The sequence below is a fragment of the Oncorhynchus clarkii genome, chromosome 7 (assembly GCF_045791955.1).
Source record: "Oncorhynchus clarkii lewisi isolate Uvic-CL-2024 chromosome 7, UVic_Ocla_1.0, whole genome shotgun sequence".
NCBI lineage: Eukaryota > Metazoa > Chordata > Actinopteri > Salmoniformes > Salmonidae > Oncorhynchus > Oncorhynchus clarkii.
The window spans coordinates 28,268,973-28,295,388 of NC_092153.1; the positions used below are offsets into that span (position 1 = coordinate 28,268,973).

General features: G+C 40.9%; 1 protein-coding gene across 3 annotated transcripts; it reads right to left on the bottom strand.

Annotated features, from left to right (window-relative positions):
* Positions 1 to 6,233: 6,233 nt before the first annotated feature.
* On the bottom strand, positions 6,234 to 25,853 carry LOC139413141 (lunapark, ER junction formation factor). Of its 3 annotated transcripts, XM_071160229.1 has the most exons (14): positions 25,697 to 25,853; positions 24,962 to 25,051; positions 23,785 to 23,826; positions 23,199 to 23,386; positions 22,353 to 22,411; positions 22,009 to 22,049; positions 19,218 to 19,301; positions 19,071 to 19,125; positions 17,675 to 17,869; positions 11,199 to 11,304; positions 10,874 to 10,944; positions 9,095 to 9,262; positions 7,840 to 7,959; positions 6,234 to 7,100 (listed from the first exon to the last, which is right to left on the bottom strand). In XM_071160229.1, exons 2-14 carry the CDS (start codon positions 24,986 to 24,988, stop codon positions 6,919 to 6,921), a joined length of 1,338 nt encoding a protein of 445 aa, XP_071016330.1. In that variant the 5' UTR covers positions 24,989 to 25,051; positions 25,697 to 25,853; the 3' UTR covers positions 6,234 to 6,918. The 3 variants fall into 3 exon arrangements, with proteins under 3 accessions (XP_071016330.1, XP_071016332.1, XP_071016331.1); XM_071160231.1 differs by lacking the exon at positions 7,840 to 7,959 and having other exon boundaries at positions 11,199 to 11,289; XM_071160230.1 differs by lacking the exon at positions 7,840 to 7,959.
* Positions 25,854 to 26,416: the final 563 nt, after the last annotated feature.

Below are 26,416 nucleotides of genomic sequence, written 5' to 3' on the forward strand. Positions count from 1 at the left end.
AACAAAAATTCCAAAATATCGTTACTTTTTAAAACTGCTTAGGGCTAGGCATCCCGCTAGCGGGATAACTTCCAGTGAAACTGGAGGGCGAGCAAATCAAATAATTAATTGTAAAAAATTATGCATATAAAACATTTAGGTACATAGAAGTGTTTTATATCGGTTGAAGCTTAAATTCTTGTTAATCTAACTGCACTGTCTGATTTACAGTAGCCATTACAGAAAAAGCATGCCAATGCGATTTTTTGAGGACGGGGCCCAACATCAAAATATTTTTCCACCGGCACAGGTTTCATAAATTCACAAGTAGCGATTAAATATTCACTTACTTTTTGAAAATCTTCCTCTGATTTGTCATCCAAAGGGTCCCAGCTATAACATGTAGTGCCGTTTTTAATATAAAATCCTTCTTTATATCCCAAAAAGTCTGTTTAGTTGGCGCCATCAATTTGAGTAATTCACTCGTTCAACAGGCAGAGAAAGGAATATCTTTGTTTGATAAAACCCAAAGAGCATTCCAGAGCATGAGTTAATGTTTCTGTTCTATACCGTACCAGGGAGATATGGTTCCAGTTTGGAGTCGGAGGGCCAGAAACTGGTCTCTATACAATGAAAACTGTTGACACAGCAGATACTGTCTGCTATGTATTATAGGTATCTTTCATACGAATCTTAACCTTGTGACCAATTCTATATATTGTTCATCATCATGTATGTTGAAAGGGGTGTATCTTGGCTATAAAAGACCTTTGTACTTTTGTCTCGGGGCTAATTCGGTAATTTGTCGACCAGCCATTGCTATTGCCAAGCTCTCACTAATAAAGATTCAGTTTAAGTATAACTCTGACTTGTGTGATACGTTTGTCTCTCCTCATTTGATAATACAGAAATTAACCACCACAGTATGTAAACTTCCAACTTCAACTGTATGTACATGTAGGTAGAGTTATTAAAGTGACTATGCATAGATGATAACAACAGATAGTAGCAGAGTTGTAAAAGAAGGGGGGGGGGGTCTGGGTAGCCATTTGATTAGGTTTTCAGGACTCTTATGGCTTGAGGGTAGAAGCTGTTTAGAAGCCTCTTGAACCTAGACTTGGTGCTCCGGTATCAAATCACATCAAATCAATTTATATAGCCCTCCGTACATCAGCTGATATCTCAAAGTGCTGTACAGAAACCCAGCCTAAAATCCCAAACAGCAAGCAATGCAGGTGTAGAAGCACGGTGGCTAGGAAAAACTCCCTAGAAAGGCCAAAACCTAGGAAGAAACCTAGAGAGGAACCAGGCTATGAGGGGTGGTCAGTCCTCTTCTGGCTGTGCTGGGTGGAGATTACAGCAAAACATGGCCAAGATGTTCAAATGTTCTTAAATGCATAAATGCAGCATGGTCAAATAATAATAATCACAGGCAGAACAGTTGAAACTGGAGCAGCAGCACGGACAGGTGGACTGGGGACAGCAAGGAGTCATCATGCCAGGTAGTCCTGAGGCATGGTCCTAGGGCTCAGGTCCTCTGAGAGAGAGAAAGAGAGAATTAGAGAGAGCATACTTAAATTCACACAGGACACCGGTTAAGACAGTAGAAGTACTCCAGATATAACAAACTGACCCTAGCCCCTCGACACATAAACTACTGCAGCATAAATACTGGAGGCTGAGACAGGAGGGGTCAGGAGACACTGTGGCCCCATCCGATGATACCCACGGACAGGGCCAAACAGGAAGGATATAACCCCACCCACTTTGCCAAAGCACAGCCCCCACACCACTAGAGGGATATCTTCAACCACCAACTTACCATCCTGAGACAAGGCCGAGTATAACCCACAAAGATCTCCGCCACGGCACAACCCAAGGTGGGGCGCCAACCCAGACAGGAAGATCACATCAGTGACTCAACCCACTCAAGTGACGCACCCCTCCTAGGGACGCATGAAAGAGCACCAGTAAACCAGTGACTCAGCCCCTGTAATAGGGTTAGAGGCAGAGAATCCCAGTGGAAAGAGGGGTACCGGCCAGGCAGAGACAGCAAGGGCGGTTCGTTGCTCCAGAGCCTTTCCGTTCACCTTCACACTCCTGGGCCAGACTACACTCAATCATTTGACCCACTGAAGAGATGAGTCTTCAGTTAAGACTTAATGCTTGAGACCGATTTTACGTCTCTCACATGGGTAGGCAGACCATTCCATAAAAATGGAGCTCTATAGGAGAAAGTCCTGCTTCCAGCTGTTTGCTTAGAAATTCTAGGGATAATTAGGAGGCCTGCGTCTTCTGACCGTAGCGTACGTGTAGGTATGTACGGCAGGACCAAATCAGAGAGATAGATAGGAGCAAGCCCAAGTAATGCTTTGTAGTTTAGCAGGAAAACCTTCAAATCAGCCCTTGCCTTGACAGTATGCCAGCGTAGGGAGGCTAGCACTGGAGAAATTTGATCAAATTTTTTGGTTGTAGTCAGGATTCTAGCAGCCGTATTTAGTACTAACTGAAGTTTATTTAGTGCTTTATCCGGGTAGCCGGAAAGTAGAGCATTGCAGTAGTCTAACCAAGAAGTAACAAAAGCATGGATGAATTTTTCTGCATCATTTTTGGACAGAAAGTTTCTGATTTTTGCAATGTTACGTAGATGGAAATAAGCTGTCCTTGAAACAGTCTTGATATGTTCGTCAAAAGAGAGATCAGGGTTCAGAGTAACGCCGAGGTCCTTCACAGTTTTATTTGAGACGACAGTACAACCATTAAGATTAATTGTCAGATTCAACAGAAGATCTCTTTGTTTCTTGGGACCTAGAACAAGCATCTCTGTTTTGTCCGAGTTTAAAAGTAGAAAGTTTGCAGCCATCCACTTCCTTATGTCTGAAACACAGGCTTCTAGCAGGGGCAATTTTGGGGCTTCACCATGTTTCATTGAAATGTACATCTGTGTGTCATCCGCATAGCAGTGAAGGTTAAGATTATGTTTTCGAATGACATCCCCAAGAGGTAAAATATATAGTGAAAACAATAGTGGTCCTAAAATGGAACCTTGCGGAACACCGACATTTACAGTTGATTTGTCAGAGGACAAACCATTCACAGAGACAAACTGATATCTTTCCGACAGATAAGAGCTAAACCAGGCCAGAACTTGTCCGTGTAGACCAATTTGGGTTTCCAATCTCTCCAAAAGAATGTGGTGATCGATGGTATCAGAAGCAGCACTAAGGTCTAGGAGCACGAGGACAGATGCAGAGCCTCGGTCTGACACCATTAAAAGGTAATGTACCACCTTTACAAGTGCAGTCTCAGTGCTATGATGGGGTCTAAAACCAGATTGAAGCATTTTGTATACATTGTTTGTCTTCAGGAAGACAGTGACAGCCTTTTCTAAAATTTTTGAGACGAATGGAAGATTCAATATAGGCCGATAGTTTTTTATATTTTCTGGGTCAAGGTTTGGCTTTTTCAAGAGAGGCTTTATTACTGCCACTTTTAGTGAGTTTGGTACACATCCGGTGGATAGAGAGCCATTTATTATGTTCAACATAGGAGGGCCAAGCACAGAAAGCAGCTCTTTCAGTCGTTTAGTTGGAATGGGGTCCAGTATGCAGCTTGAAGGTTTAGAGGCCATGATTATTTTCATCATTGTGTCAAGAGATATAGTACTAAAACACTTGAGTGTCTCTCTTGATCCTAGGTCCTGGCAAAGTTGTGCAGACTCAGGACAACTGAGCTTTGAAGGAATACGCAGATTTAAAGAGGGGTCCGTAATTTGCTTTCTAATAATCATGATCTTTTCCTCAAAGAAGTTCATGATTTTATTACTGCTGAAGTGAAAGCCATCCTCTCTTGGGGAATGCTGCTTTTTAGTTAGCTTTGCGACAGTATCAAAAATACATTTTGGATTGTTCTTATTTTCCTCAATTTAAGTTGGAAAAATAGGATGATCGAGCAACAGTAAGGGCTCTTCGATACTGCACGGTACTGTCTTTCCAAGCTAGTCAGAAGACTTCCAGTTTGGTGTGGCGCCATTTCCGTTCCAATTTTCTGGAAGCTTGCTTCAGAGCTCGGGTATTTTCTGCATACCAGGGAGCTAGTTTCTTATTAGAAATGTTTTTAGTTTTTAGGGGTGAAACTGCATCTAGGGTATTGCGCAGGGTTAAACTGAGTTCCTCAGTTAGGTGGTTAACTGATTTTTGTCCTCTGACGTCCTTGGGTAGACAGAGGGAGTCTGGAAGGACATCAAGGAATCTTTATGTTGTCTGTGAATTTATAGCACGACTTGTGATGTTCCTTGGTTGGGGTCTGAGCCGATAGCGGTCCGATAGTCCAGGATTATGAGGAAAAACATTAAGATCCACAACATTTATTCCATGGGACAAAACTAGGTCCAGAATATGACTGTGACAGTGAGTAGGTCCAGAGACATGTTGGACAAAACCCACTGAGTCGATGATGGCTCCGAAAGCCTTTTGGAGTGGGTCTGTGGACTATTCCATGTGAATATTAAAGTCACCAAAAATATGAATATTATCTGCTATGACTACAAGGTCTGATAGGAATTCAGGGAACTCAATGAGGAATGCTGTATATGGCCCAGGAGGCCTGTAAACAGTAGCTATAAAAAGTGATTGAGTAGGCTGCATAGATTTCATGACTAGAAGCTCAAAATTGAAATTTGCTATCGTAAATGTTAGCAACACCTCCGCATTTGCGGGATGCATGGGGGATATGGTCACTAGTGTAGCCAGGAGGTGAGGCCTCATTTAACACAGTAAATTCATCAGGCTTAAGCCATGTTTCAGTCAGGCCAATCACATCAAGATTATGATCAGTTCATTGACTATTATTGCCTTTGAAGTAAGAGATCTAACATTAAGTAGCCCTATTTTGAGATGTGAGGTACCCTAGTCAGTTTCTGTTGGAAAGCAGACTGAACCAGGATTTCCTCCAGGATTTTGCCTGTGCTTTGCTCTATTCCATTTATTTTTATCCTAAAAAAAACTCCCTAGTCCTTGCAGATGACAAGTATGCCCATAACATGATTCAGCCACCACCATGATAGAAAATATGAAGAGTGGTACTCAGTGATGCGTTGGATTTGCCCAAACATAATGCTTTGTATTCAGGCCATAAAGTAAATGTATTTGCCACATTTCTGTCAGTTTTACTTTAGTGCCTTTTTGCAAACAGGATGCATGTTTTGGAATATTTTATTCTGTACAGCCTTCCTTCTTTTCAATCCGTCAGGTTCGTGTTTTGAAGTAACTGCAATGTTGTTGATCTATCCTCACTTTTCTCCTAACACAGCCATTAAACTCTAAATGTTTTAAAGTTACCATTCGCCTCTCCAGCAACTGAGTTAGGATGGACGCCTGTATTTTTTTGTGACTGGGTGTATTTACACACCATCCAAAGTGTAATTAATAGCTTCACCATGCTCACAGGGATATTCAAAGTCAGCTTTTTAATTTTTACCCATCTACCAATGGGTGCCTTTCTTTGCGAGGAATTGTAAAACCTTCCTGGTCTTTGTGGTTGAAATTCACTGCTCGACTGAGGGACCTTGCAATTAAATTGTATGTGTGGTCTACAGAGTTGAGATAGTCATTCAAAAATCATGTTTATGAGAGCAAAATTACAAGATTATGTTATAAATGCTGTTATTGCATCAAATGGTTGTTTTATGCAATAGAATTATATTGTCTGTGTGAACTTAGATTGGGCCTCTGGAGGCTTAATGCTGACAGAAGATTTACGATTCCTTCGGTGATAAACCTAACAAGACTGCACTCCATAGCATGAGTTGGTGTTTGTGTGCTGGGAGGTACCAGGATGGAGATGGCTCCGGTATGGATAATGATAAGAGGAACTTTGTTTTGGGGGCCAGACCCTGGTTTCTACACAATGAGAACAGTCTTTACAGCAGATACAGTCTATTGCAGAGTCCATGCAACTTATGACTTAAGCACAATTTTACTCATCTTTGTAGTGTCTTAAGGCCTGGGTAAGGCCTAAATGTCACAAATTCCCCAACTTATTAGTTCTCAATAAACATTTCGCATAAGTCAAAGGTATGCCAAACATCCTTCCCACGAATTTCATGTCAGTAAGAACCAAAACATAATAAATATCTTTGGGCCAATTTTGTATGGTATTGCCCACAATGGCACTGCCTGCAAAGCACTGCAGTCTAACCTGGAGTAATATGAAGTAGAAGCACCCTTTGTCTTGTTACAATAGTCTACCATGAATTGATTGAGAACATGTCTTTTATTTTATTAAAAAAAACAAACATTATTTGGCGTGCCATCTACATACTAATAAAAACAGGCATTTGCAAAGATTTGGTATGCCAAAAACCTGACATACAAATTCAGCTCCAACACAAAATATATATATTTTTTTATTTACTTCATGGCTGAACATAACACAGGCTTGAAAGAAGATATGTGTAACTGCTTCTTGGCCAGAATAAATAATATAAATAATATTCATTCTACTTTCACTCTGTAAACAAAAGTTTTGCCCGACTAGGCTTACGATTGAATAAGTTTCAATATTTCCAGAACTGCTGTAAATAAATGTAAAACATGTCTTAACTATTTATTGTGTAGCCTAATGAATAACACAATCAGAGCAAATCATTAAAGACAGACCGGACCAGTGCATTTGGCAAATGTATCTTTTCAAAAGAAGAAGTGGATTTGGCAAGTATGTAATCAAAGTCAATGTAAGAAATGCTCTTTCACACCTGCCAAGTTATGGTTTAAGTGAGAAAAAAAGTGGTAAATTCTAGATTATTACTTCACTTCCAAAGAATATTGTGCATTACAAGCATCTTATGTAAATCCAGGAGCTGGGTACCACATGATTTTTAAACAAACACTGCACCATGTCAGCTGATATACAGAGGGGAGGGTAGGAATTCAATGTTTTCTACTCTGTTTCCAATTGGGGGACTTCTTGCTTTTCTCCTGGTCTCTCAGGCTCCTCTTCTGTGTGTACCGTCTCTGCGGCCTCTGGGTTCTCTACGTTGGCGTCTGGGGTCTCCTCTGTAGACTGGGCCTTTTCAACTTCAGGCTCCACTTCATCAGAAGGGGCCTCCAGCTCCTTCTCATCTACAACCAGAAGACAGACATTTATAAAGCTTACATTAACCATACATATCTACCACTTGTTTGTTTCTGATAACAGGACTCGCCTCTGAGCCACTTTGTACAAATCACACATTCATAAGCCACTATAATATATTTACTGTACAGTATTACTGTCAAACTGTCAGAGCAGCCTATTATCAAACATTCACAAAAATATCAGAGAAAGAAGGGGGGGGGGGGGTGAGTGAGTGACAGGGTTAAATAATTTTAACAGTCAAACCATTAAATCACTAACTTTGTGTAATTACACTACAATAATAATTTGCAGCATGCCCAGCCTGCTAATATTATATACAATGACTTGATCTGTGAACACTGAAGCTTTACATTACTCCAGAATTAAGTTAATTATCAACAACTTTCAGGGTCAAAAGAGTGGGATCAGTACAATGGACATTTGATGGTCCAACGTGAAATAATGCATCAACATCATTGTGTGATGCCATGCAATAGCTTGTGTAGCTGTGATATCAGACAGATGGGTAAAACGGAAATTTCAGTTCAATTCCTGAATCAAAAATAAATTGACCCCAAATCTGATTGTTAGTTGCTTGATCATATTAAGATTGTGATATGATTATGGGGCCAGATGCCACAAGAAGTCCATTTAAATAGCCTTTAATCAGGGTAAGTGATTGGTGGGACTAAAATCATTATTTGTAAGGGGCTGCAAAGCACCAGGCTGTGGTAAGATGGGGACCTTTGTGGTGATGGTGGACAATGGCGAAACTGTGCACTGAACTCCATGAAGCAGTTGCTAAAGATACAGTGGGCGCCCTGGTAGCCACATGACTGGGACCACTGTCTTCACTTTGATCAGCTATTCAAAGACAAAGTATAAAGCAATGGTAAATATTAGGATTAAACAAACATGCACAAAACGACGACAATGCTAAATTGATCATTGAGTTTGTTATAGCAACAAACACTATGCTACATTTACCATGTGGTTTTAATGACCTGAAGATTATGAATTCATGACTAACCAAGTTGGTCACTGTCATTTAGGTTAGTATTGTGGAGTAACTAGAATGTTGTTGACCCATCCTCAGTTGTTTTCTCCCATCACAGCCATTCAACTCTGTAACCGTTTTAAAATCACCACTGGACTCATGGTGAAATCCCTGAGCAGTTTCCTTCCTCCCTGGCAAATTAGTTTAGGAAGGATGCCTATATCTTTGTAGTAACTGGGTGTATTGATAAAGCATCTAAAATGCAATTAACAACTTCACCATGCTCAAAGGGATATTCAATGCTTTTTTTTTTTTTTACCCATCTACCAATAGGTGCCCTTCTTTGCGAGACATGGTCTTTGCTCCCTGGTCTTTGTGGTTGAATCTGTGTTTGACATTCACTGCTTGACAGAGGGACCTTATATAATTGTATGTGTGGGGTACAGAGATGAGGTAGTCTTTCAAAAATCATGTTAAACACTATTATTGCATACAGAGTGAGTCCATGCAATGTATTATGTTTATTAAGCACATTTTTACTAATTTAGGCTCTGGATGAGCATCTGATAAATTACACATGTTTTACAGAGATGTAAAAATAGCAAAATAGTGCTATTACATAATGTCAAAACCTAATATTACACAAATGACTAATTTCAATGACAGGTATTTATATCAACAGGGTTACATGACTTACTGGGGCACAACATGTGCTTCAGAAGTAGCTAGAATTCATATTGGATATATCTCAATCGATAAAAAAATACATATTTTCTGGTTCCTCTTAAATGTAAACAACATTTTAAAAGTTGGGAGCACCAGTGCTGTTAATTTACAACCTGTTATTTAGAGCGAATAAAATAAACAACTTTTTTTTTTACCTTAATGTCAACACTGATACATTTGGGTCCACTTAACTCCTCTGATCTTTTGACCCTTGGATTTGGCCAAGTGCTACATATATGCTTAGTTCATTTCCAAAGGTAACTCTAGTTACTATACCTCCAGAGGGGGGTGCGCTCTCATCAGTGGCCTCTGATGCTGCAGATTTTTCTGGGGTGGGTGATTCCGAGCGCATTCTCCGCTCAAAGCTAAATTCTGGGAGTCTTGGAGCTTGAGGTCGGGTCTTCCTTGCATGGTTCAGGACGTAACAGTAAGCACACCTGAAAGCTAAACGGTCATAATGTAAGTAACATTATTTCAAAGGCAAGGTGCCATGTGCTTCAACAATTGCCCCACAACTTTTTTTTAAAGACATGTTGAAGATGCATAACTGCATCTGCTCAATGGATTAACCTTATTTCGATGTCATAGCTTGTGAGCTACTTTGGTTACAAAAGGTTGGTTGCACAAGCATATTAGAAAAAAACATAACACAAGGACATTCAAGAAGCACAGCACTTTCACAAATTACTGATGATTGGCTGAGAGAAATTATGAAAAGCTTGTGGGGGCTATTTTATTAGACTTCAGTGCAACTTTTGACATTGATCATAGTCTACTGCTGGAAAAATATATGTGTTATGGCTTTACATCCCTGCAATATTTTGGATAAAGAGTTACCTGTCTAACAGAACAGAGGGTGTTCTTTAATGGATGCCTCTCCAACATAATCCAGGTAGAATCAGGAATTCCACAGGGCAGCTGTCTAGACCCCTTTATTCAATCTTTACTAACGACATGCCACTGGTTTTGAGTAAAGCCATTGTCATGCGGATGACTCAACACTATACATGTCAGCTACTACAGCGACTGAAATGGCTGCAATACTTAACATGGGTGGCAAGGAATAAATTAATCCTAAATATTTCAAAAACTAAAAGCATTACATTTGGGACAAATCATTCACTAAACCCCAACTAAATATTGTAATAAGTCATGTGGAAATTGAGCAAGTTGAGATGACGAAGCTGCAATCCAGTAACTGTGGATTGTAAACTGCCATGGTCAAAACATATTGATACAACAGTAGCTAGGATGGGAAGAAGTCTGTCCATAAAAAAAGCACTAGCCTTGTTAACAGCACTAACAACAAGGAAGGTCCTACAGGCTCTCGTTAAACGCACCTTGACTACTGTTCACTCGTGTGGTCAGGTGCCATAAAGAGGGACTTTGCAATTGGCTCAGAACAGGGCAGCACGTATGTACAGAGAGCTAAAATGAATAAATATGCATTTCAAACTCTCCTGGCTTAAAATGGAGGAGATATGGACTTGTTTTTGTGAGAGGTATTGATATGTTGAAAGCACCGAGCTGTCTGTTTAAACTAGCAAACAGCTCAGACACCCATGCATACCCCACAAGACATGCCACCAGAGGTCTCTTCACAGTCCAAGTCCAGAACAGACTATGGGAGGCGCACAGTACTACATAGAGCCATGACTACATGGAACGGTATTCCACATCAGGTAACTGATGCAAGCAGTAGAATCCGATTTTAAAAAATGATAAAGCTACACCTTATGGAACAGCGGGGACTGTGAAGCAACAAAGACAGGCATACACACACATGATAACATACGCACTATACACACACGTACACATGGATTTTGTGTTGTAGATATGTGGTAGTGGAGTAGGGGCCTGAGGGCACAAAGTGTGTTGTGAAATATGTTATGAATGTATTGTAATGTTTTTTAAAATTGTATAACTGCCTTGTCTGCAGTTAATGGAGATCCATAATAAATACAAAATACAAAGCTGGCAGCCAAGCACCGAAGGGCAAAGTTAATGCATTGTTTGAAGGGTAGTGACAGGAAGCAGTATTTCTCAAAATCTTACCAATATATTCAAATTCCTCTTTTAATGCCATACCATTATGGGAGAAGCACTGCTGGCATATAAGGGCATATCTGGGGATAAAAGAGCATACATAACAGTGAGAAGAGATCAACCTTTAAGTTGCCTAGATGCAAAACTGTTAAAAGAAGAACTCCAGTGAAGGTCTACCATTTAAAGCTGTATGTTACAGTGACTGTCACAACTGATGAGCACAAAATAGTGATGCCAAACAGAGAATACGATCCTCTGCTCACTGTAGGCATAGTACTCTACGAAGCACATCAGTAATGAGGTCATTGGAAATGCTTTGGACGGAAGTACAGACCTGTTCTGAGGGCCATCTCCCACAAGGTATTCGATGACTCTGTCCACAGCACCTCGGTCTCGAGGTAAGACGGGTCTAGCCAGGGGTGGGCCTGGGGGGTGCATACCTAACATTATAGCACATCATAGGAACACAGTGACAATTAGTGCTTAGTTTAGTTTCTACACATTTTAATACTACAGCCTTAAAAAAAAAAAAACTACACAGGCTAGTTTTTAACAGGTTCCTCTTGAAAGGTAAGAATGTAAATCACCCTTGTTTAGTGTATAATATGGCATTTAGATTTGGGATACATAAAAGTATAGGCCATAGAAAATAAGGTCAAGTATTTTAATAATCTACACTGGAACCCATTAACAACCCATAAGCAACTTAGAGGGCTACATACAGTGCTAAGTGAAAGTCTACATATCTCTTGCAGTTTTCAGATTTAGCTGTCTTCAAATAAAAACATTTGAAAAAGGATTACATTTGTCAGCTGTAAATCATTTTGAATAAGATTCTACCAAGTTTGTACAACTCTTAGGGTAACCATTGATGTACAGCGATATTCAAACCTTGTCTCTGATTATCAAGCAGATTTAAGACAAGACTGAGACTGGACCACTCATGAACCCTCAACACCTCTTGGAAAGCCATTCTGGTGTGTCTGTGGCATTACAATTTTTGCAATTGTTCCACTGAAAGAAAACTCTATCCCAGGGTAAGGTATTCAGAGGACAGGCATGTTTTCCTCCAACTTTTTACCCGGGCTTTGCTACTTTAATATTTCATTTGATCCTGACAAACCAAGTCCCTGCCAGTGACAAGCATACCCATAACATCCAGGCTGTATCACAACCGGTCGTGATTGGGAGTCCCATAGGGCGGCGCACAATTGGCCCAGCATCGTTCTGGTTTGGCCGGTGTAGGCCTTCATTGCAAATAATAATTATTATTATTTCCCACAATACAGGAAAATAGAAAGGGTTTCGCTCAGTGGTGTGTTGTACTGGATTTGACCCAAACCTGAAGATGTTAATATAGGCCAAAAAGTTAATTTGTGTAATTCTGCAAGACAACATGGCAAACAGTCTTGCAGTAACAGCGTTGTCGCAATTATTATTTTAAACCTCCCCTGATCTATGCCGGTCTGAAAATGTATCCCAGACATGCTTTAAAAGCAGACTGAGGTTGAATAATTGTTTGACACTCACTATCAAATTGGAGTGAACTTGCAGAGACAGGGGATTTTTTATTATTTTTAAAAATGTAATTTAGCAGACGCTCTTATTCAGAGCGACTTACAGGAGCAATTAGGGTTAAGTACCTTGCTCAATCGGCTCGGGATTCAAACCACCAACCTTTTCAGTTAGTGGCCCAACGCTCTTAACCGTTAAGCTACCTAGTGGTTAAGTTGTTCTTAAATCATGAGAACCACTACTTTTGCAAACAAATGGACCTCATCCCCCAACATTTTTGATTTTGTATGAACATATTACATTCTGAACATATTTAGATGTGCCACAGCAAGGGGTTTAAAGACCTTCACAATCAAGACTTCTTTATGATATGTCTAGCACGCGCTCCAGCAGATATATCTCACTGGTCACCCCCAAAGCCAATTCCTCCTTTGGTCGTCTTTCCTTGCAGTTCTCTGCTGCCCATGACTGGAACGAATTGCAAAAATCTCTGAAGCTGGAGACTCACATCTGCCTCCCTAGCTTTAAGCACCAGCTGTCAGTGCAGCTTACAGATCACTGCACCTGTACATAGCCCATCTGTAAACAGCCCATCTACCTACCGCATCCCCATACTGGTATTTATTTATTTTGCTCCTTTGCACCCCAGTATCTCTACCTGCACATTCATCTTCTGCCAATCTACCATTCCAGTGTTTAATTGCTATATTGTAATTACTTCGCCACCATGGCCTATTTATTTCCTTAACTTACCTCATTTGCACTCACTGTATATAGACTTTGTTTTCTTTTGTTCTACTGTATTATTGACTGTATGTTTTGTTTATTCCATGTGTAACTCTGTGTTGTTGTATGTGTCGAATTGCTACGCTTTATCTTGGCCAGGTCGCAGTTGCAAATGAGAACTTGTTTTCAACTAGCCTACCTGGTTAAATAAAGGTGAAATTATGGTTTCATTTAAATTAATCTCCTAAATTTGCAGTCATTTAGCCGACGCTCTTATCCAGAGCTACTTACAGTTCGTGCATTCATCTTAAGATAGCTAAGTGGGACTAGGGCTGTTACGGTGACCGTATTACCACCACCCTGGCGGTCATGAGTCATGACGGCAGTCAAATTCCATGTGACTGTTTAGCCACGGTAATTAGGCTTATTTAAGCTCCGATGCTGCTGATAATCATTAGTAGCCTACCAAACTTGCTAACTGCCTGGTACTCAGCACTCTATTGTCCCTCTAAATCACTCTGACATCAATGCAAATGTAGAACCTATGAGCTCATGTTGCAAAACATTTCTATAGGCTATGCAATTGCTTGAGAAAACAGAGTGATGGCCTCTATTAAAAAGAGGTTCCCATCAGCTTCCTGTAGGCTAGGCCTACTATATTTATTCCTCAACTTTCCACATATTAAGCACATTGCTTCTCTTTACAACAGCAGTATTGCCTACCACGTTGGAATTGGATAAGGACGCGCACAGTTGCGTCCCCTGTGTATCTACCTTCACTTGTAGCCTGTGAGAAATCTTTCCGTCACGTGATTGGGTCTATGTGAGGTGCTTCAAAGCACGCAGCCGGGGGAAGGGAATTATAACTAGTATATTCAGCCAAGGGGCATAACGGCCATTATCAAGTGGTTAAGAGTGATGAAGTGTTTGCAGCCTGAGCTCATGCCTTCCATGCAATTGTTTTCAAATCATCAGTAGTCACATCATGCAACCGTAGTATGTATCAAAATAAAAAAATGTTTGTATCACAACTAAAGTTACATAAATAATTCTAAATTAAGCATATAGGAGTACCTGTTTCTATAGCCGCATGTGCACACTCCCTCAAATCGCTTGGAGAAAATATATTTTCAATTTTATTCAGCTACAGTGCATTCGGAAAGTATTCAGACCCCTTGACTTTTTCCAAATCCCCGACCAAGGCCCTTTGCCCCAAATATCTTGGTTTGGCCGGGCAGCCAGCTCTAGGAAGATTATTGGTGGTTCCAAACTTCTTCCATTTAAGAATGATGGAATGCTTTGTGTTCTTGGGGAGCTTCAATGCAGCTGAAATGTTTTGGTACCCTTCCCCAGATCTGTGCCTCGACACAATCCTGTCTCGGAGCTCTACGGACAATACCTTCGACCCCATGGCTTGTTTTTTGATCTGACATCCATTGTTAACCGTGGGACCTTATATAGAAAGGTGTGTGCCTTTCCAAATCATGTCCAATCAATTAAATATACTACAGGTGGACTCCAATCAAGTTGAAGAAACATCTCAAGGATGGTCAATGGAAACAGGATGCACATGAGCTCAATTTCAAGTCTCATAGCAAAGGGTCTGAATTCTTATGTAAATAAGCCAGAGCCCGGACTTGAACCCGACCGAAAATCTCTGGAGAGACGTGAAGATAGCTGCGCAGAGACGCTCCACATCCAACCTGACAGAGCTTGAGTGGATCTGCAGAGAAGAATGGGAGAAACTTCCCAAATACAGGTGTTCCAAGCTTATAGCGTCATACTCAAGAAGACTCGAGGCTGGAATCGTTGCCAAAGGTGCTTCAACAAAGTACTGAGTAAAAGGTCTGAATACTTACGTAAATGTGATTAGTTTATTTGTAATAAATTTGCTAAAATGTCTAATATCCTGTTTTTGCTTTGTCATTATGTGGTATTGTGTGTAGATTGATGATTTTTTTTATTTTTTAAATCCATGTTAGAATAAGGCTGTAACGTAACAAAATGTGGACAAAGTGAAGCGGTTTGAAAACTTTCCTAATGCATGTGTTCAATTGTCTTCTTCACACTAAAATAATGCCACAGAATTCTAAGCAAATCTTGTCTGCTAAATTAACTACTGTAGCCCACAGCCAGATCAGGGCCTAACAGAAGAACAGTTGTCCTTATGAAATAGATTACATTTTCTTCATATAATGTTTCTTTAGACCCGTCTAAAATAAATAAATGGATTTGTGATGGTATATTACACTTCTTAAAATGTAGATGTTCCAAAAGGTCTGCATCAGATGCTTGTAGGCTATGCGTTGAAGCCAGAAGATGCTAAATGTGTTTATGTTAATTAACAGTCAATTATTGTGAGACCGGCAGATATTTGCTAGACAATCACTGGTTGACAAAATATAATGACCGCCATAGCCGTGGTTGGGATGACCATATACCACATATCAAGTACATTTTCCTCATCAGCAAAGTCAGACCTAGTAAGGGATGGAAAAAGGCAAGTGCGAGTGTTTGTTCACGAAAGGCCTTTTTTGGGGGGGCTGCTGTGGGATTATTTAAGATGCTCTTCAAAGAGATAGCCATCCTGTTGTTTTCGGAAGATGGGCAGGATCTCTGGTGCCCTAGTATCAGGGGGAAGCTGGTTCCACCATTGGGTACCAGGACAGAGAAGAGTGGACTTGGCTGAGGGATAGGAGGACCAAGAGACCAGAGGCAGCAGGACGGAGTATCTGGATTGGGGTGCAAGATTTAAGAATAGCCCCCTCTTGCTGCTCCGTAGGCAAGTACCATGGTTTTGTAGTGGATGCGTGCTTCGATTGGAAGCCAGTGGAGTATGGGGAGGAGTGGGGTGACATGGAAGATTGGTTGAACACCAGGAGGGCTGCAGTGTTCTGGATAAGTTGCAGGGGTTTGATGGCGCAAGCGGGGAGCTCGGCCAACAGCGAGTTGCAGTCGTTCAGACGAGAGATAACAAGCGCCTGGATTAGGACCTGCTGTGCTTCCTGTGTGAGGTAGAGTCATACTCTACAGATGTTGTAGAGCATAAACCTGCTGGAGCGAGTCACTGATTTAAACGACAGGTGTTGTCCAGGGTCACGTCAAGATTCTTTACACTCTGGGAGGGGGAAACAGTGGAGTTGTCAACCATGATGGAGAGGTCTTGGAGCGGGCAGGCCTTCACCAGGAGGAAGAGCAGCTTTGTCTTATTGAGGTTGAGCTTGAGGTGGTGGGCCAGCATTTAAGCTGAGAAATCTTCCAGACACGCAGAAATGGGTCACCACCTTGGTGTCAGAAAGGGGGGGGGGAGGAGTAGTTTAGTGTCACCCGCATAGCAATAACAGGAGATTCCATGGGAGGATATGACGGAGTGACTTCATGTACAGAGAGAAAAGGAGAGGGCCTAGAACTGAGATAAGATAGAATAGGAGAATAGCAGAGAGTAGTGAAGACTGCAACGACACATGACCATCTGGGAGGGGCTGAGTGGATAGGGTTGGAGGAGAGACAAGACAGTAAAGGAAACAAACAGCCTCTAGTAAAGATGTGGTATAGCGTATTGCCTGCCTTGTGAGTGGGAGGGGACTGAGAAAGGGTGAGGTTAAAAGATGGAAAGAGGGGAAAGAAACAAATTCAGACATCGGGAGGTTGAAGTGACCGAGTACAAGGAGTGGTGAGCCATCGTCAGGAAATGAGCTCATCAAGGTGTCAAGCTCATTGAGGAAGTTTCACTTGGAAAATGTTGAGTAGGTTGTGTAGATCAGTTGAATCCCTTTTTAGATGGAAAGTAGTGTGGAAGGGCCACCAGAGGGCAGGCTGGGCTCACAGATAGTAGCCCAACAAGGCATGTGACACAAGGTAACCAAAGGCAATTAAGCACAGCTGACGGTACTAATGACATTCTCTTTCCCCTATAAGAGAGAGGATGGAACCAGCAGACAGAGGGAAGATAAATTCTCTCTGTAGAATGACTACCAAGAGAGGGGCGCTATCCAAGAAGATCAATTAAGACGGTGACAAATCTGTGATTGTTGTTATAGTTTCATTAAAAATAGTCGTCTTGTGTTCCTGTGTGATCTAAAGAAGATGTAAGTTGTTCCTTGGGAGATTCTCATTGATTGTGTTGGAGTGTTTGTATTGTCAGAAATCTCTAAATAGAGAACTGTGTTCAATCAAGAAAACCTACTCCTGACTCGTTTATTCCACCTTTCCGCTTTAGAGTGACACCAAATGACTTGGTCCGCTCTCATTAGACAATAGACAAATCTGTTCTAGCAATGATTGTTATTTTCTACACATAAGATCATACACAATTATTTCCTGATGTTTCCATCAGATTGAAATACTGTCAGACTGAACTTGCTTTGATTACATTGCCTTTTTCACATGGTGTGGTCACCTAGAAGTTGCTGATATCAAAATAGGGTCGTGGGCCACAAGAGTTTGGTAAACCCAGATATAGGGGGACCAGAAAGCGCTATAGAACTTTTGTACAATTCTGGTAACTGTGAAATAATTATTTCTCATTCAAAACAGGCCAAATAACTATCCTATTAGATCTTTACTCACCCATGCCTGGGATAGGGGTGCAGGGTGTCATAGGGGGTCTCCTCATCATGGTTTGCTGGGCGACTGCGGCAGACAGGCCTCTATCCGGGGGTCCTCCTGGGGGCCCACCTGGGGCTGAGCGAGGAAGGGGACCCGTAGGGGTGGTTCCAGCACCCATGACAGGGGGCCTCAAGGCTATGTTGCGTTGACGGAGTTCTGAAGAAGAGGGACATGTAGAAAAGGTATTCTTTCTCAAAATGGGGACACTACACAAATGGTTCTGAGTTAAGGCATTCTGTTTAATTTGCATATCTACGGTAATGTACAGGGACATTTTCTTGCCATGCTCAAGGACACAACGGCAGGAGATGGCATCTAGGATTTGACACCAGCAACCCTTGGTTGCCGACTCACATCATGCCAGATTTTTCCTGTCTGATTAGGGGTTCAAAACGGCAACATTCCAATTGCTGGCCCACATCTCTAATGGCACGTTTCCATGCAAAATTTACCCCACTGTTTTACCCAAAAAGTTCATGCTTTTCTGTTTCCATCTACGAAGGCCGGCACCCGTGTCTCACTGGGCTATGGCTCCTGCGGACCTGCTCTCACTTGGGGCCAAAGTGGGGCTACTGGTACTTTTCAGCCTGCATTTGCATATCAATGTCTAACTAAACATCTCTACCTTCTCACAAAGATTTTTATTATGCAGAGGTGGTTGATTCTCACTGTCAGCTCTAGCTATGGAAATACAATTTCCCAGTATAACATAAGGGTGTATACACTAGTGCAGGGGTGGGCAGACTTTTTGGCTCGAGGGCCAAATCGGGATTTCAAAATTCAGAGAATTTTTTTGACCCGATTTGTTTGTCAATCTATTTCTGTGCCAGAAAAAGTGCAGTTATTTAACCTTTTATTTTACGTCGGTCCATTATCATTTCTACATACTTTCTATTAAGTTCTAGACATTCAAGAGAGGCCTGGACACATTTTTAACCCTTAATAATAATGCCCCCCCCCACCCTGAAAAAAAAAAAACAGGGTTGGGCTCGTAGTTTGCCCAACCTTGCAGCATAACAAAGACTACCTGCCGCCCCCATTGATTGAACGGAAGTCCTCAGGGGGCATTGAATAAACAATTCCCACAAGCGCTCACTCAATTATGGTCAACCTATTTGTTCATTGACTAAACGTAGAGAAAGAAGTGTGTGACTGCTCTCCTGAATGTAATCAATTATACAGGACTGACAGCTCAGGCTCACACCGTGAGCACATGAACAGATCAATTCTATGTAACCTAGTCAACCACAGAAATTATGTGGTAGCAATCAAAAGGTAAGTAAGGCATTTATAGTTTTACAATCTTTGGCTTTATGCTTGAATACAAAAACAACTAATGTAGAGAGGATGCCTTCACCTTGGCCCGGTCTAGGAGTCATCTGACCTGGCCTGATTGGCGTGAATTCCATTTCCTTTCAAAATAAAATAAGAATCTCAGATCAATTCATAATTTAAATAGCAGATTAAGTCATTGGTTCGTTTAAAAAACAGATACTGTACTTACAACTTTCTTATTTGCTTCAGGATCAAACCTCTCAAGAATTAACTTGGCATTTTTGTATGTTTCAGTCTCCATCACCTCTTCCAACTGTAGAAATAAAGTTTTAAAAATAAAATCAGTTAAGGAACTATCTGCACAGCATAAGAATACAAAGGGAGGGTATATTACCAGTAAACAACAAACATTTTGGTAGCTTTCAAGTTAAAATACATATATACGTGAAAAATATATACATGCAACATGTAAAGTGTTGGTCCCATGTTTCATGAGCTGAACTAGAAGATCCCAGAAATGTTCCATACACAAAAAAAGCTTCTCTCTCCAATGTTGTGCACAAATTAGTTTACATCCCTGTTGGGGAGCATTTATCCTTTGCCAAGATAATCCATCCACTTGACAGGTGTGGCATATCAAGAAGCTGATTAAACAGCATGATCATTACACAAGTGCACCTTGTGCTGGGGACAATAAAAGGCTACTCTAAAATGTGCAGTTTGAGGGAACGTGCAATTCGCTCACTGAATGCAGAAATTTCCACCACAGCTGTTGCCAGAGAATTGAATGTTCATTTCTCTACCATAAGCCACCTCCAACGTCATTTTAGAGAATTTAGTAGTACGTCCAACCGGCCTCACAACCACAGACCACATGCAACCACGCCAGCCAGGACATCATCTGGCTTTTTCACCTGCGGGATTGTCTGAGACCAGCCACCTGGACAGCTGATGAAACTTTGGGTTTGCAAAACAGAAGAATTTCTGCAACAATTGTCAGAAACCTTCTAAGGGAGGCTCATCTACGTGCTCATCGTCCTCACTAAGTAGGAGTGGCAAACCTCAATATATCTTGTAATAAATAACGTGGAAATTGAGCAAGTTGAGTTGACTAAACTGCTTGGAGTAACACCAAATTGTAAACGGTCATGGTCAAAACATATTGATGCAGTAGTAGCTAAGACAGGGAGAAGTCTGTCTATAATAAAGCGATGCTATGTCTTCTTAACAACACTATCAACAAGGCAGGTCCTACAGGCCCTAGTTTTGTCGCACCTTGACTACTGTTCAGTCGTGTAGTCAGGTGCCACACCTGAGCTACTTTGGTTACAAAAAGTTGGTTGCACCAGCATATTAGAAAAAAACATAACCCAAGGACATTCAACAAGCACAGCACTTTCACAAATTACTGATGATCGGCTGAGAGAAATTATAAAAAGATTGTGGGGGCTATTTTATTAGACTTCAGTGCAACTTTTGACATTATTGATCCTAGTCTACTGCTGGAAAAACATGTGTTATGGCTTTACATCCCTGCAATATTGTGCATAAAGAGTTAGACAGGTAACAGAACACAGAGGGTGTTCTTTAATGGATGCCTCTCCAACATAATCCAGGTAGATTCAGGAATTCCACAAGGCAGCTGTCTAGACCCTTTTTTTCAATCTTTACTAACAACATGCCACTGGTTTTGAGTAAAGCCATTGTGTCTATGTATGCGGATGACGCAACACTATACATGTCAGCTACTACAGCGACTGAAATGGCTGCAATACTTAACATGGGTGGCAAGGAATAAATTAATCCTAAATATTTAAAAAACTAAAAGCATTACATTTGGGACAAATCATTCACTAAACCCCAACTAAATATTGTAATAAGTCATGTGGAAATTGAGCAAGTTGAGATGACGAAGCTGCAATCCAGTAACTGTGGATTGTAACTGTCATGGTCAAAACATATTGATACAACAGTAGCTATGATGGGAGGATGTCTGTCCATAAAAAAAGCACTAGCCTTGTTAACAGAACTAACAACAAGGCAGGTCCTACAGGCTCTAGTTAATCGCATCTGGACTACTGTTCACTCGTGTGGTCAGGTGCCACAAAGAGAGACTTTGCAATTGGCTCAGAACAGGGCAGCACAGCTGGTCCTTGGAGGTACACAGAGAGCTAATATTAATAATATGTATGTCAATCTCTCCTGGCTGAAAGTGGAAGAGAGATTGACTTCATCACTACTTTTATTTATGAGAGGTATTGTCATATTTAATGCACCGAGCTGTCTGTCTAAACTACTGGCAGACAGCTCAGACACCCACGCATACCCCAAAAGACATGCCACAAGAGGTCTCTTCACAGTCCCAAGTCCAGAACAGACTATGGGAGGCACACAGTACTACATAGAGCCATGACTACATGGAACTCTATTCCACATCAAGTAACTGACGCAATTTTTAAAAACAGATTAAAAAACACCTTATGGAACAGCGGGGACTGTGAAGCAACACAATTGGCATAGACACATGTGCGCGTACACACACACATGCAAAGTGCTCTAAGAGCTCAATAAAGGCTTCCTAAGAAGGCAGGAGACTTCCATTGTAAGCTTGAGGCACCTGTACTCAATGCCTGCCTGCTGTAGCAAAGAGCCTCCCTCTACTAAGGGAAAGGGATAGGAGATGGTGGGGGGGGGGGGGGGGGGGGGTGTAATATGCATAGATCAGCACAAATTACATCAATATGTTTCAAAGGTTAGAGCGCATGCGAGTTGTGCAAGGAGCTCCAGGCACGATTAAACATTTAGGGCTATTAAAAGGGCAATCAAGGAAAGAGGCATTGTGTCATTAAGATATCAGCTCTGGATCCATAACACGCTTACTTCAAAACACTAAGGGCTGGTTTCTCCATTGAGCATGTTTTTTAGGCCAGGACTAGGATTCATTTGTGTCCAGGAAACAAGCTCTGCCCTGAATTATCTAAAATTATTGGAATAAATTAGATATAAAAATCTACACTTACAATTTTTCTTTTTTCAACTTTTAAATCTTCTAGTTTGTCATCTGAAACAAAAGTGACGAGGAATGTGTTGAGTATGTCATGAAACACATGCATTTTCAAACATCTGCATTTTAAGAGACATTTATATTGATAAATATTTTTAGTATTATCATTATTTTTTTAACAATTGGACATTTACAATTGAACAGACTTGCAATTCAAAACAAGATAAGATAAACTTAATGTAAAGAAGATAATCCTGCGTGTGTAAAAACAAAAATATAGAACAAAGTTACTTTTGTCCTCCAAAGAAGGGGGTGGATGATGGGCCAACAAAAATTGAATAAAAATAAGAGAAGCCTTACTGTTTCTTTCCGTTCGCTTTGAGAAAAGGAATAACAGCAGCTTCCTCATAAACCACACTCTGAAAACCAATCAGGAATATTAGAATGCAGCAGAAACAGTCTTCCATTGTTGAATAGTTACTCAGAAAAGCAGATCAGAGAGAGCATCTCTTTCTGTGGTAAAGCATTTGGTGATCAATGGAACAAAACAGAAGATTCTTCACTTTTAAGATTATGTGGTGGAAATTTTATATGGCAGGACATTTTGATGACCTGAAAGAGTAGTATAGGCCTACATATTGAAAAGTAACTTTGGCATTAGATGCACAAAACCAGTACAGTTGTGGAATAAGAAAAACTATTGATTTAAACAAATATAAACATCTATGTCTGTGCGTGGAAGATTTCATGTGAATGAAAAATGTAGATGCTCGGCATCTTCTCTAACTTATGTGCCAGGGGTACTTTTGAACTGCCAACAAACATCTTTACAAAGGAGGCTGCAGGCACATAATATAATAGTATACATACTTAAAGGGGTAATCAGGGATTGGTGCATACATTTTTAAAATAATTTTAAATAAAGGATCTCATAAATAAAAGTAGCCATTGATTCTTGAAGATTACAACTTTCTTATCAGAAACCAAAATATAAGCTTGTTATACACCGAGTTTGTAAATAATGTAATTTCAAACAAATACAGTATAGCTATAAAACATGAATCTGAGAGTGAGTACATTCCTCCAGTCCCATGCCTCAGCTGTTTACCAAAAAAAAAAAAAAAGAGCACCACTTCATTGTTGTTTGAATCCCAGATTGCCCCTTTAAGGTTATGTGTGGCAGTGGACAGAGTAGGCTATACTTACAATATAGGAAATAGAAATAAGGGCAAAGTCATCACGATGCGTCCTGTCCATTGTTCGGGGAGATAGCAGAAGTAAACACTTATGCAAGTAATAAGATAAAGCACAGATGAATACAGAAGCAGTCTTCCCACCCACAACTTCTCCAATCTCTGATTCTTCGCTCTAAATTCCTCAAGGTCCTTAATATCCTGAAAAGACAAAATGCCATGACAAGTATTTTATAACAGGTAATACTTGGATTATAAGAATTATGGAATGCTTGGGTAATGCCAGAGTATTTCCCAGCCTTATGCTACAATTAAAAAGGGTTTAATGTAGCATTCTAATTCTTCTCTAAAAAGTATAACCTCTTTTCTAGTATCTGACAGCCAATGTGCTGGCCAAAGTCAGAGTTGTGGACATCTGCGCCTGTCACTAAAAGATCAAAACAGATCACTGCCTGACTGATAATTACAGACAGATACAAGATGAAGCTCATGAACAGGACTGTGGGAGAAGCTTGGTGCTGTGAACAATTTGTTGAATACTAGTAGCCTATATAATGTTGAAAAGCAGCGCTTATAGCAACATTTAACCTAAAACTTACCTTGTCAATGTCTTCTAGAAGTTCCACCGTCGTTGGTTTAGCCTGTTTGAAGATTAGATACAATTTACTTCTGAATCACTCAAAACAAATGGCTACGACCAGATGTGTGTGCTGAATGCAACGCTTTTTCTCTCTGAATGATAAAAAAGGTAATTAATATATATTATGAACATTAATTTCAACACATCATGCATGCCCTCAAACGGCAAAAACATTGGCTCAATTCCATTCTGAAACTAGCCAGACAGTACAGTTCAGTTGACTAGTCAGTGATGTAGGCTACTTGATTACGTTAATTTAAACTGAAACCTTAAAATGCTAAGGGAGCATTGGGTTGGTAGCTAGCTAGTTAGACAGTGGAGTATTCGGTTTCTCCAGATTTATTCAACCCTGTTTAATAAGCGCAGAGATCGACTCTACCACTTGAGCATGCTTTTGCTGCACAATCAATGGCGTGCTGGGCTTCAGGCAAGAAGGTTGATGGCTCGAGACCCACTTCCTGCTTGTTTCATTACATTGGTGTCAGAAGTGGGATCGGAGCTCGCATCCACTAGTGTGTGTGTGTGCTTGACTGGTGAGCGCGTTCCTGTAAGACGGCGTCCTATGAGGTCTAACGCAAGGACATGCTCTTTGAGAGGGAGTTGTCTTGTTTTGCACACTTTGTACAAAATAATAAAATGCAGTACTACAGGATATTTCTTAACGTAGCTCTTTATTAGCTAGCTATAACTGGCATGTTCACATATCGCCAACCAGGATCAAACTGCCCATGACCTAAACATTTGGATGGTCTTAACCAATCATAACACAGTATGATATGGTGGTAAAATGCATCCAATTACAATTCAGTATGTTTACACATATGAATATTACAGGAGTTGTGTAGGGACCCTGGTTTATAAACTTGGATAACGACTGTGCCACTTAAGCATGCTTTTGTGGCACAGTCGATGGACCTCGGCTTCAGGCCAGAAGGTTTGGGGTTCCCGCTTCTGACACCAATGTAATGAAACAGGCAGGGAGTGTAGCTATAACCCTCAACCTAATGCCAAAAAAGCATACCCAAGTGGCAGAGTCGATATCTGCGTTTATAAACCAGGGTTGCTAGAATACTTTGGATTATTATAGCTATAGCTTACGCTACTGTTACGGACTTGTTTAACGTGCATATAGTTACCTTCCACCGGGAAACAACAGCGCCCATCTCTGTAGAATGTATGGTGTGTCCCGCTCCTCGTCCACTCTTTCCTTTACGTTAGCTAGCTGCCTAAAAGTGTTGAAAAGTAAAGGTAAGACATAGCTTGCTACCTAAACAATAGCTCAGACGGCTAGCTAGGTAAGGTTACAGAATGGAAAGTGCAAACGATAGCTAGCCCATTCAGATGGTTGTTACTGGCTATGAAGTAAAAATTCACGAATAAAAAAAATGTTGCTCTTTGGTCTTACTTTATGGTTAGGTATACGGTTAGCATTGTGGTTAAGGTTATGTTTAAACTCTGATTTGAAGAAGAAGCATTTTAGAAATAGTCCGTGTACACTTCAGCCATATTTATGACTTTGTGGCTGTGGTAACTAGTGAAACCCCCCATTCACAGACAAAAAGTCGAAGCTAACGCTAAACAGCCCTGACATGTTCCATTGAAGCACCTGAAGGAAAATGCTCAGTGTTGGGCATGACTGACACGGTTTTGTAATCCTGAGTCACTCAACATAATTGTATAGACTAACGTAACACTGTAGATTGATGCTTGTGACAGCTCGCTAGCTGACAAACTGGCTAGCTAGCTAGCAAAATATTACTAGCAGCATACGCTAGCACGTAACGTTAGCCTAACGTTAGTGTGTTAAACAGACAGGCCTAACGTTAATCATTCTTAGGCCTAATAGAAATACATCAAAGTCTGCTACTTACGGTTGCTTGATAGCTATTTCACGTTAGATAGGTCCGTGTCATACAAGAAAGAGTCAATAACAATACGGGGGGGTTCGGGTTCTTCCTCGTCTTCTTCTCCTATGGTAGAATGGCGGTCCGCGAACAAACGTTTAGGGTCCATGCCGCCACCTACTGTGCGTGGTAATCATGGTTTACTACACTACATTCAGTAGTAGCTCTGGCTACATCAGTATAAAAGAAAATAAACACAAAACACCTAAACCCTCCTACCTAATTATGTTACGTTAGTCTATACAATTATGTTGAGGGCTGTATCACAACAGACCGTGATCTGGAGTCCCATAGGGCGGTGCACAATTGGCCCAGTCAATAAATTCCACAAATTAACGTTTAACAAGGCACAACTAATTGAAATGCTTTCCAGGTGACTACCTCATAAAGTTGGTTGAGAGAATGCCAAGTGTGTGCAAAGCTGTTATAAAGCAAAAGGATAGCTACTTTGAAACATCTAAAATATATTGTTTAACACTTCTTTATGGTGGCGCTTGGGCCCCCCACGGTCTTGAGCTCAGGGGCTTCAACTCCGGTAATGTCACACCCTGATCTGTTTCACCTGTCTTTGTGATTGTCTCCACCCCCCTCCAGGTGTGGCCCATCTTCCCAATTATCCCCTGTGTATTTATACTTGTATTATCTGTTTGTATGTTGCCAGTTCGTCTTGTTTGTTCAAGTCAACCA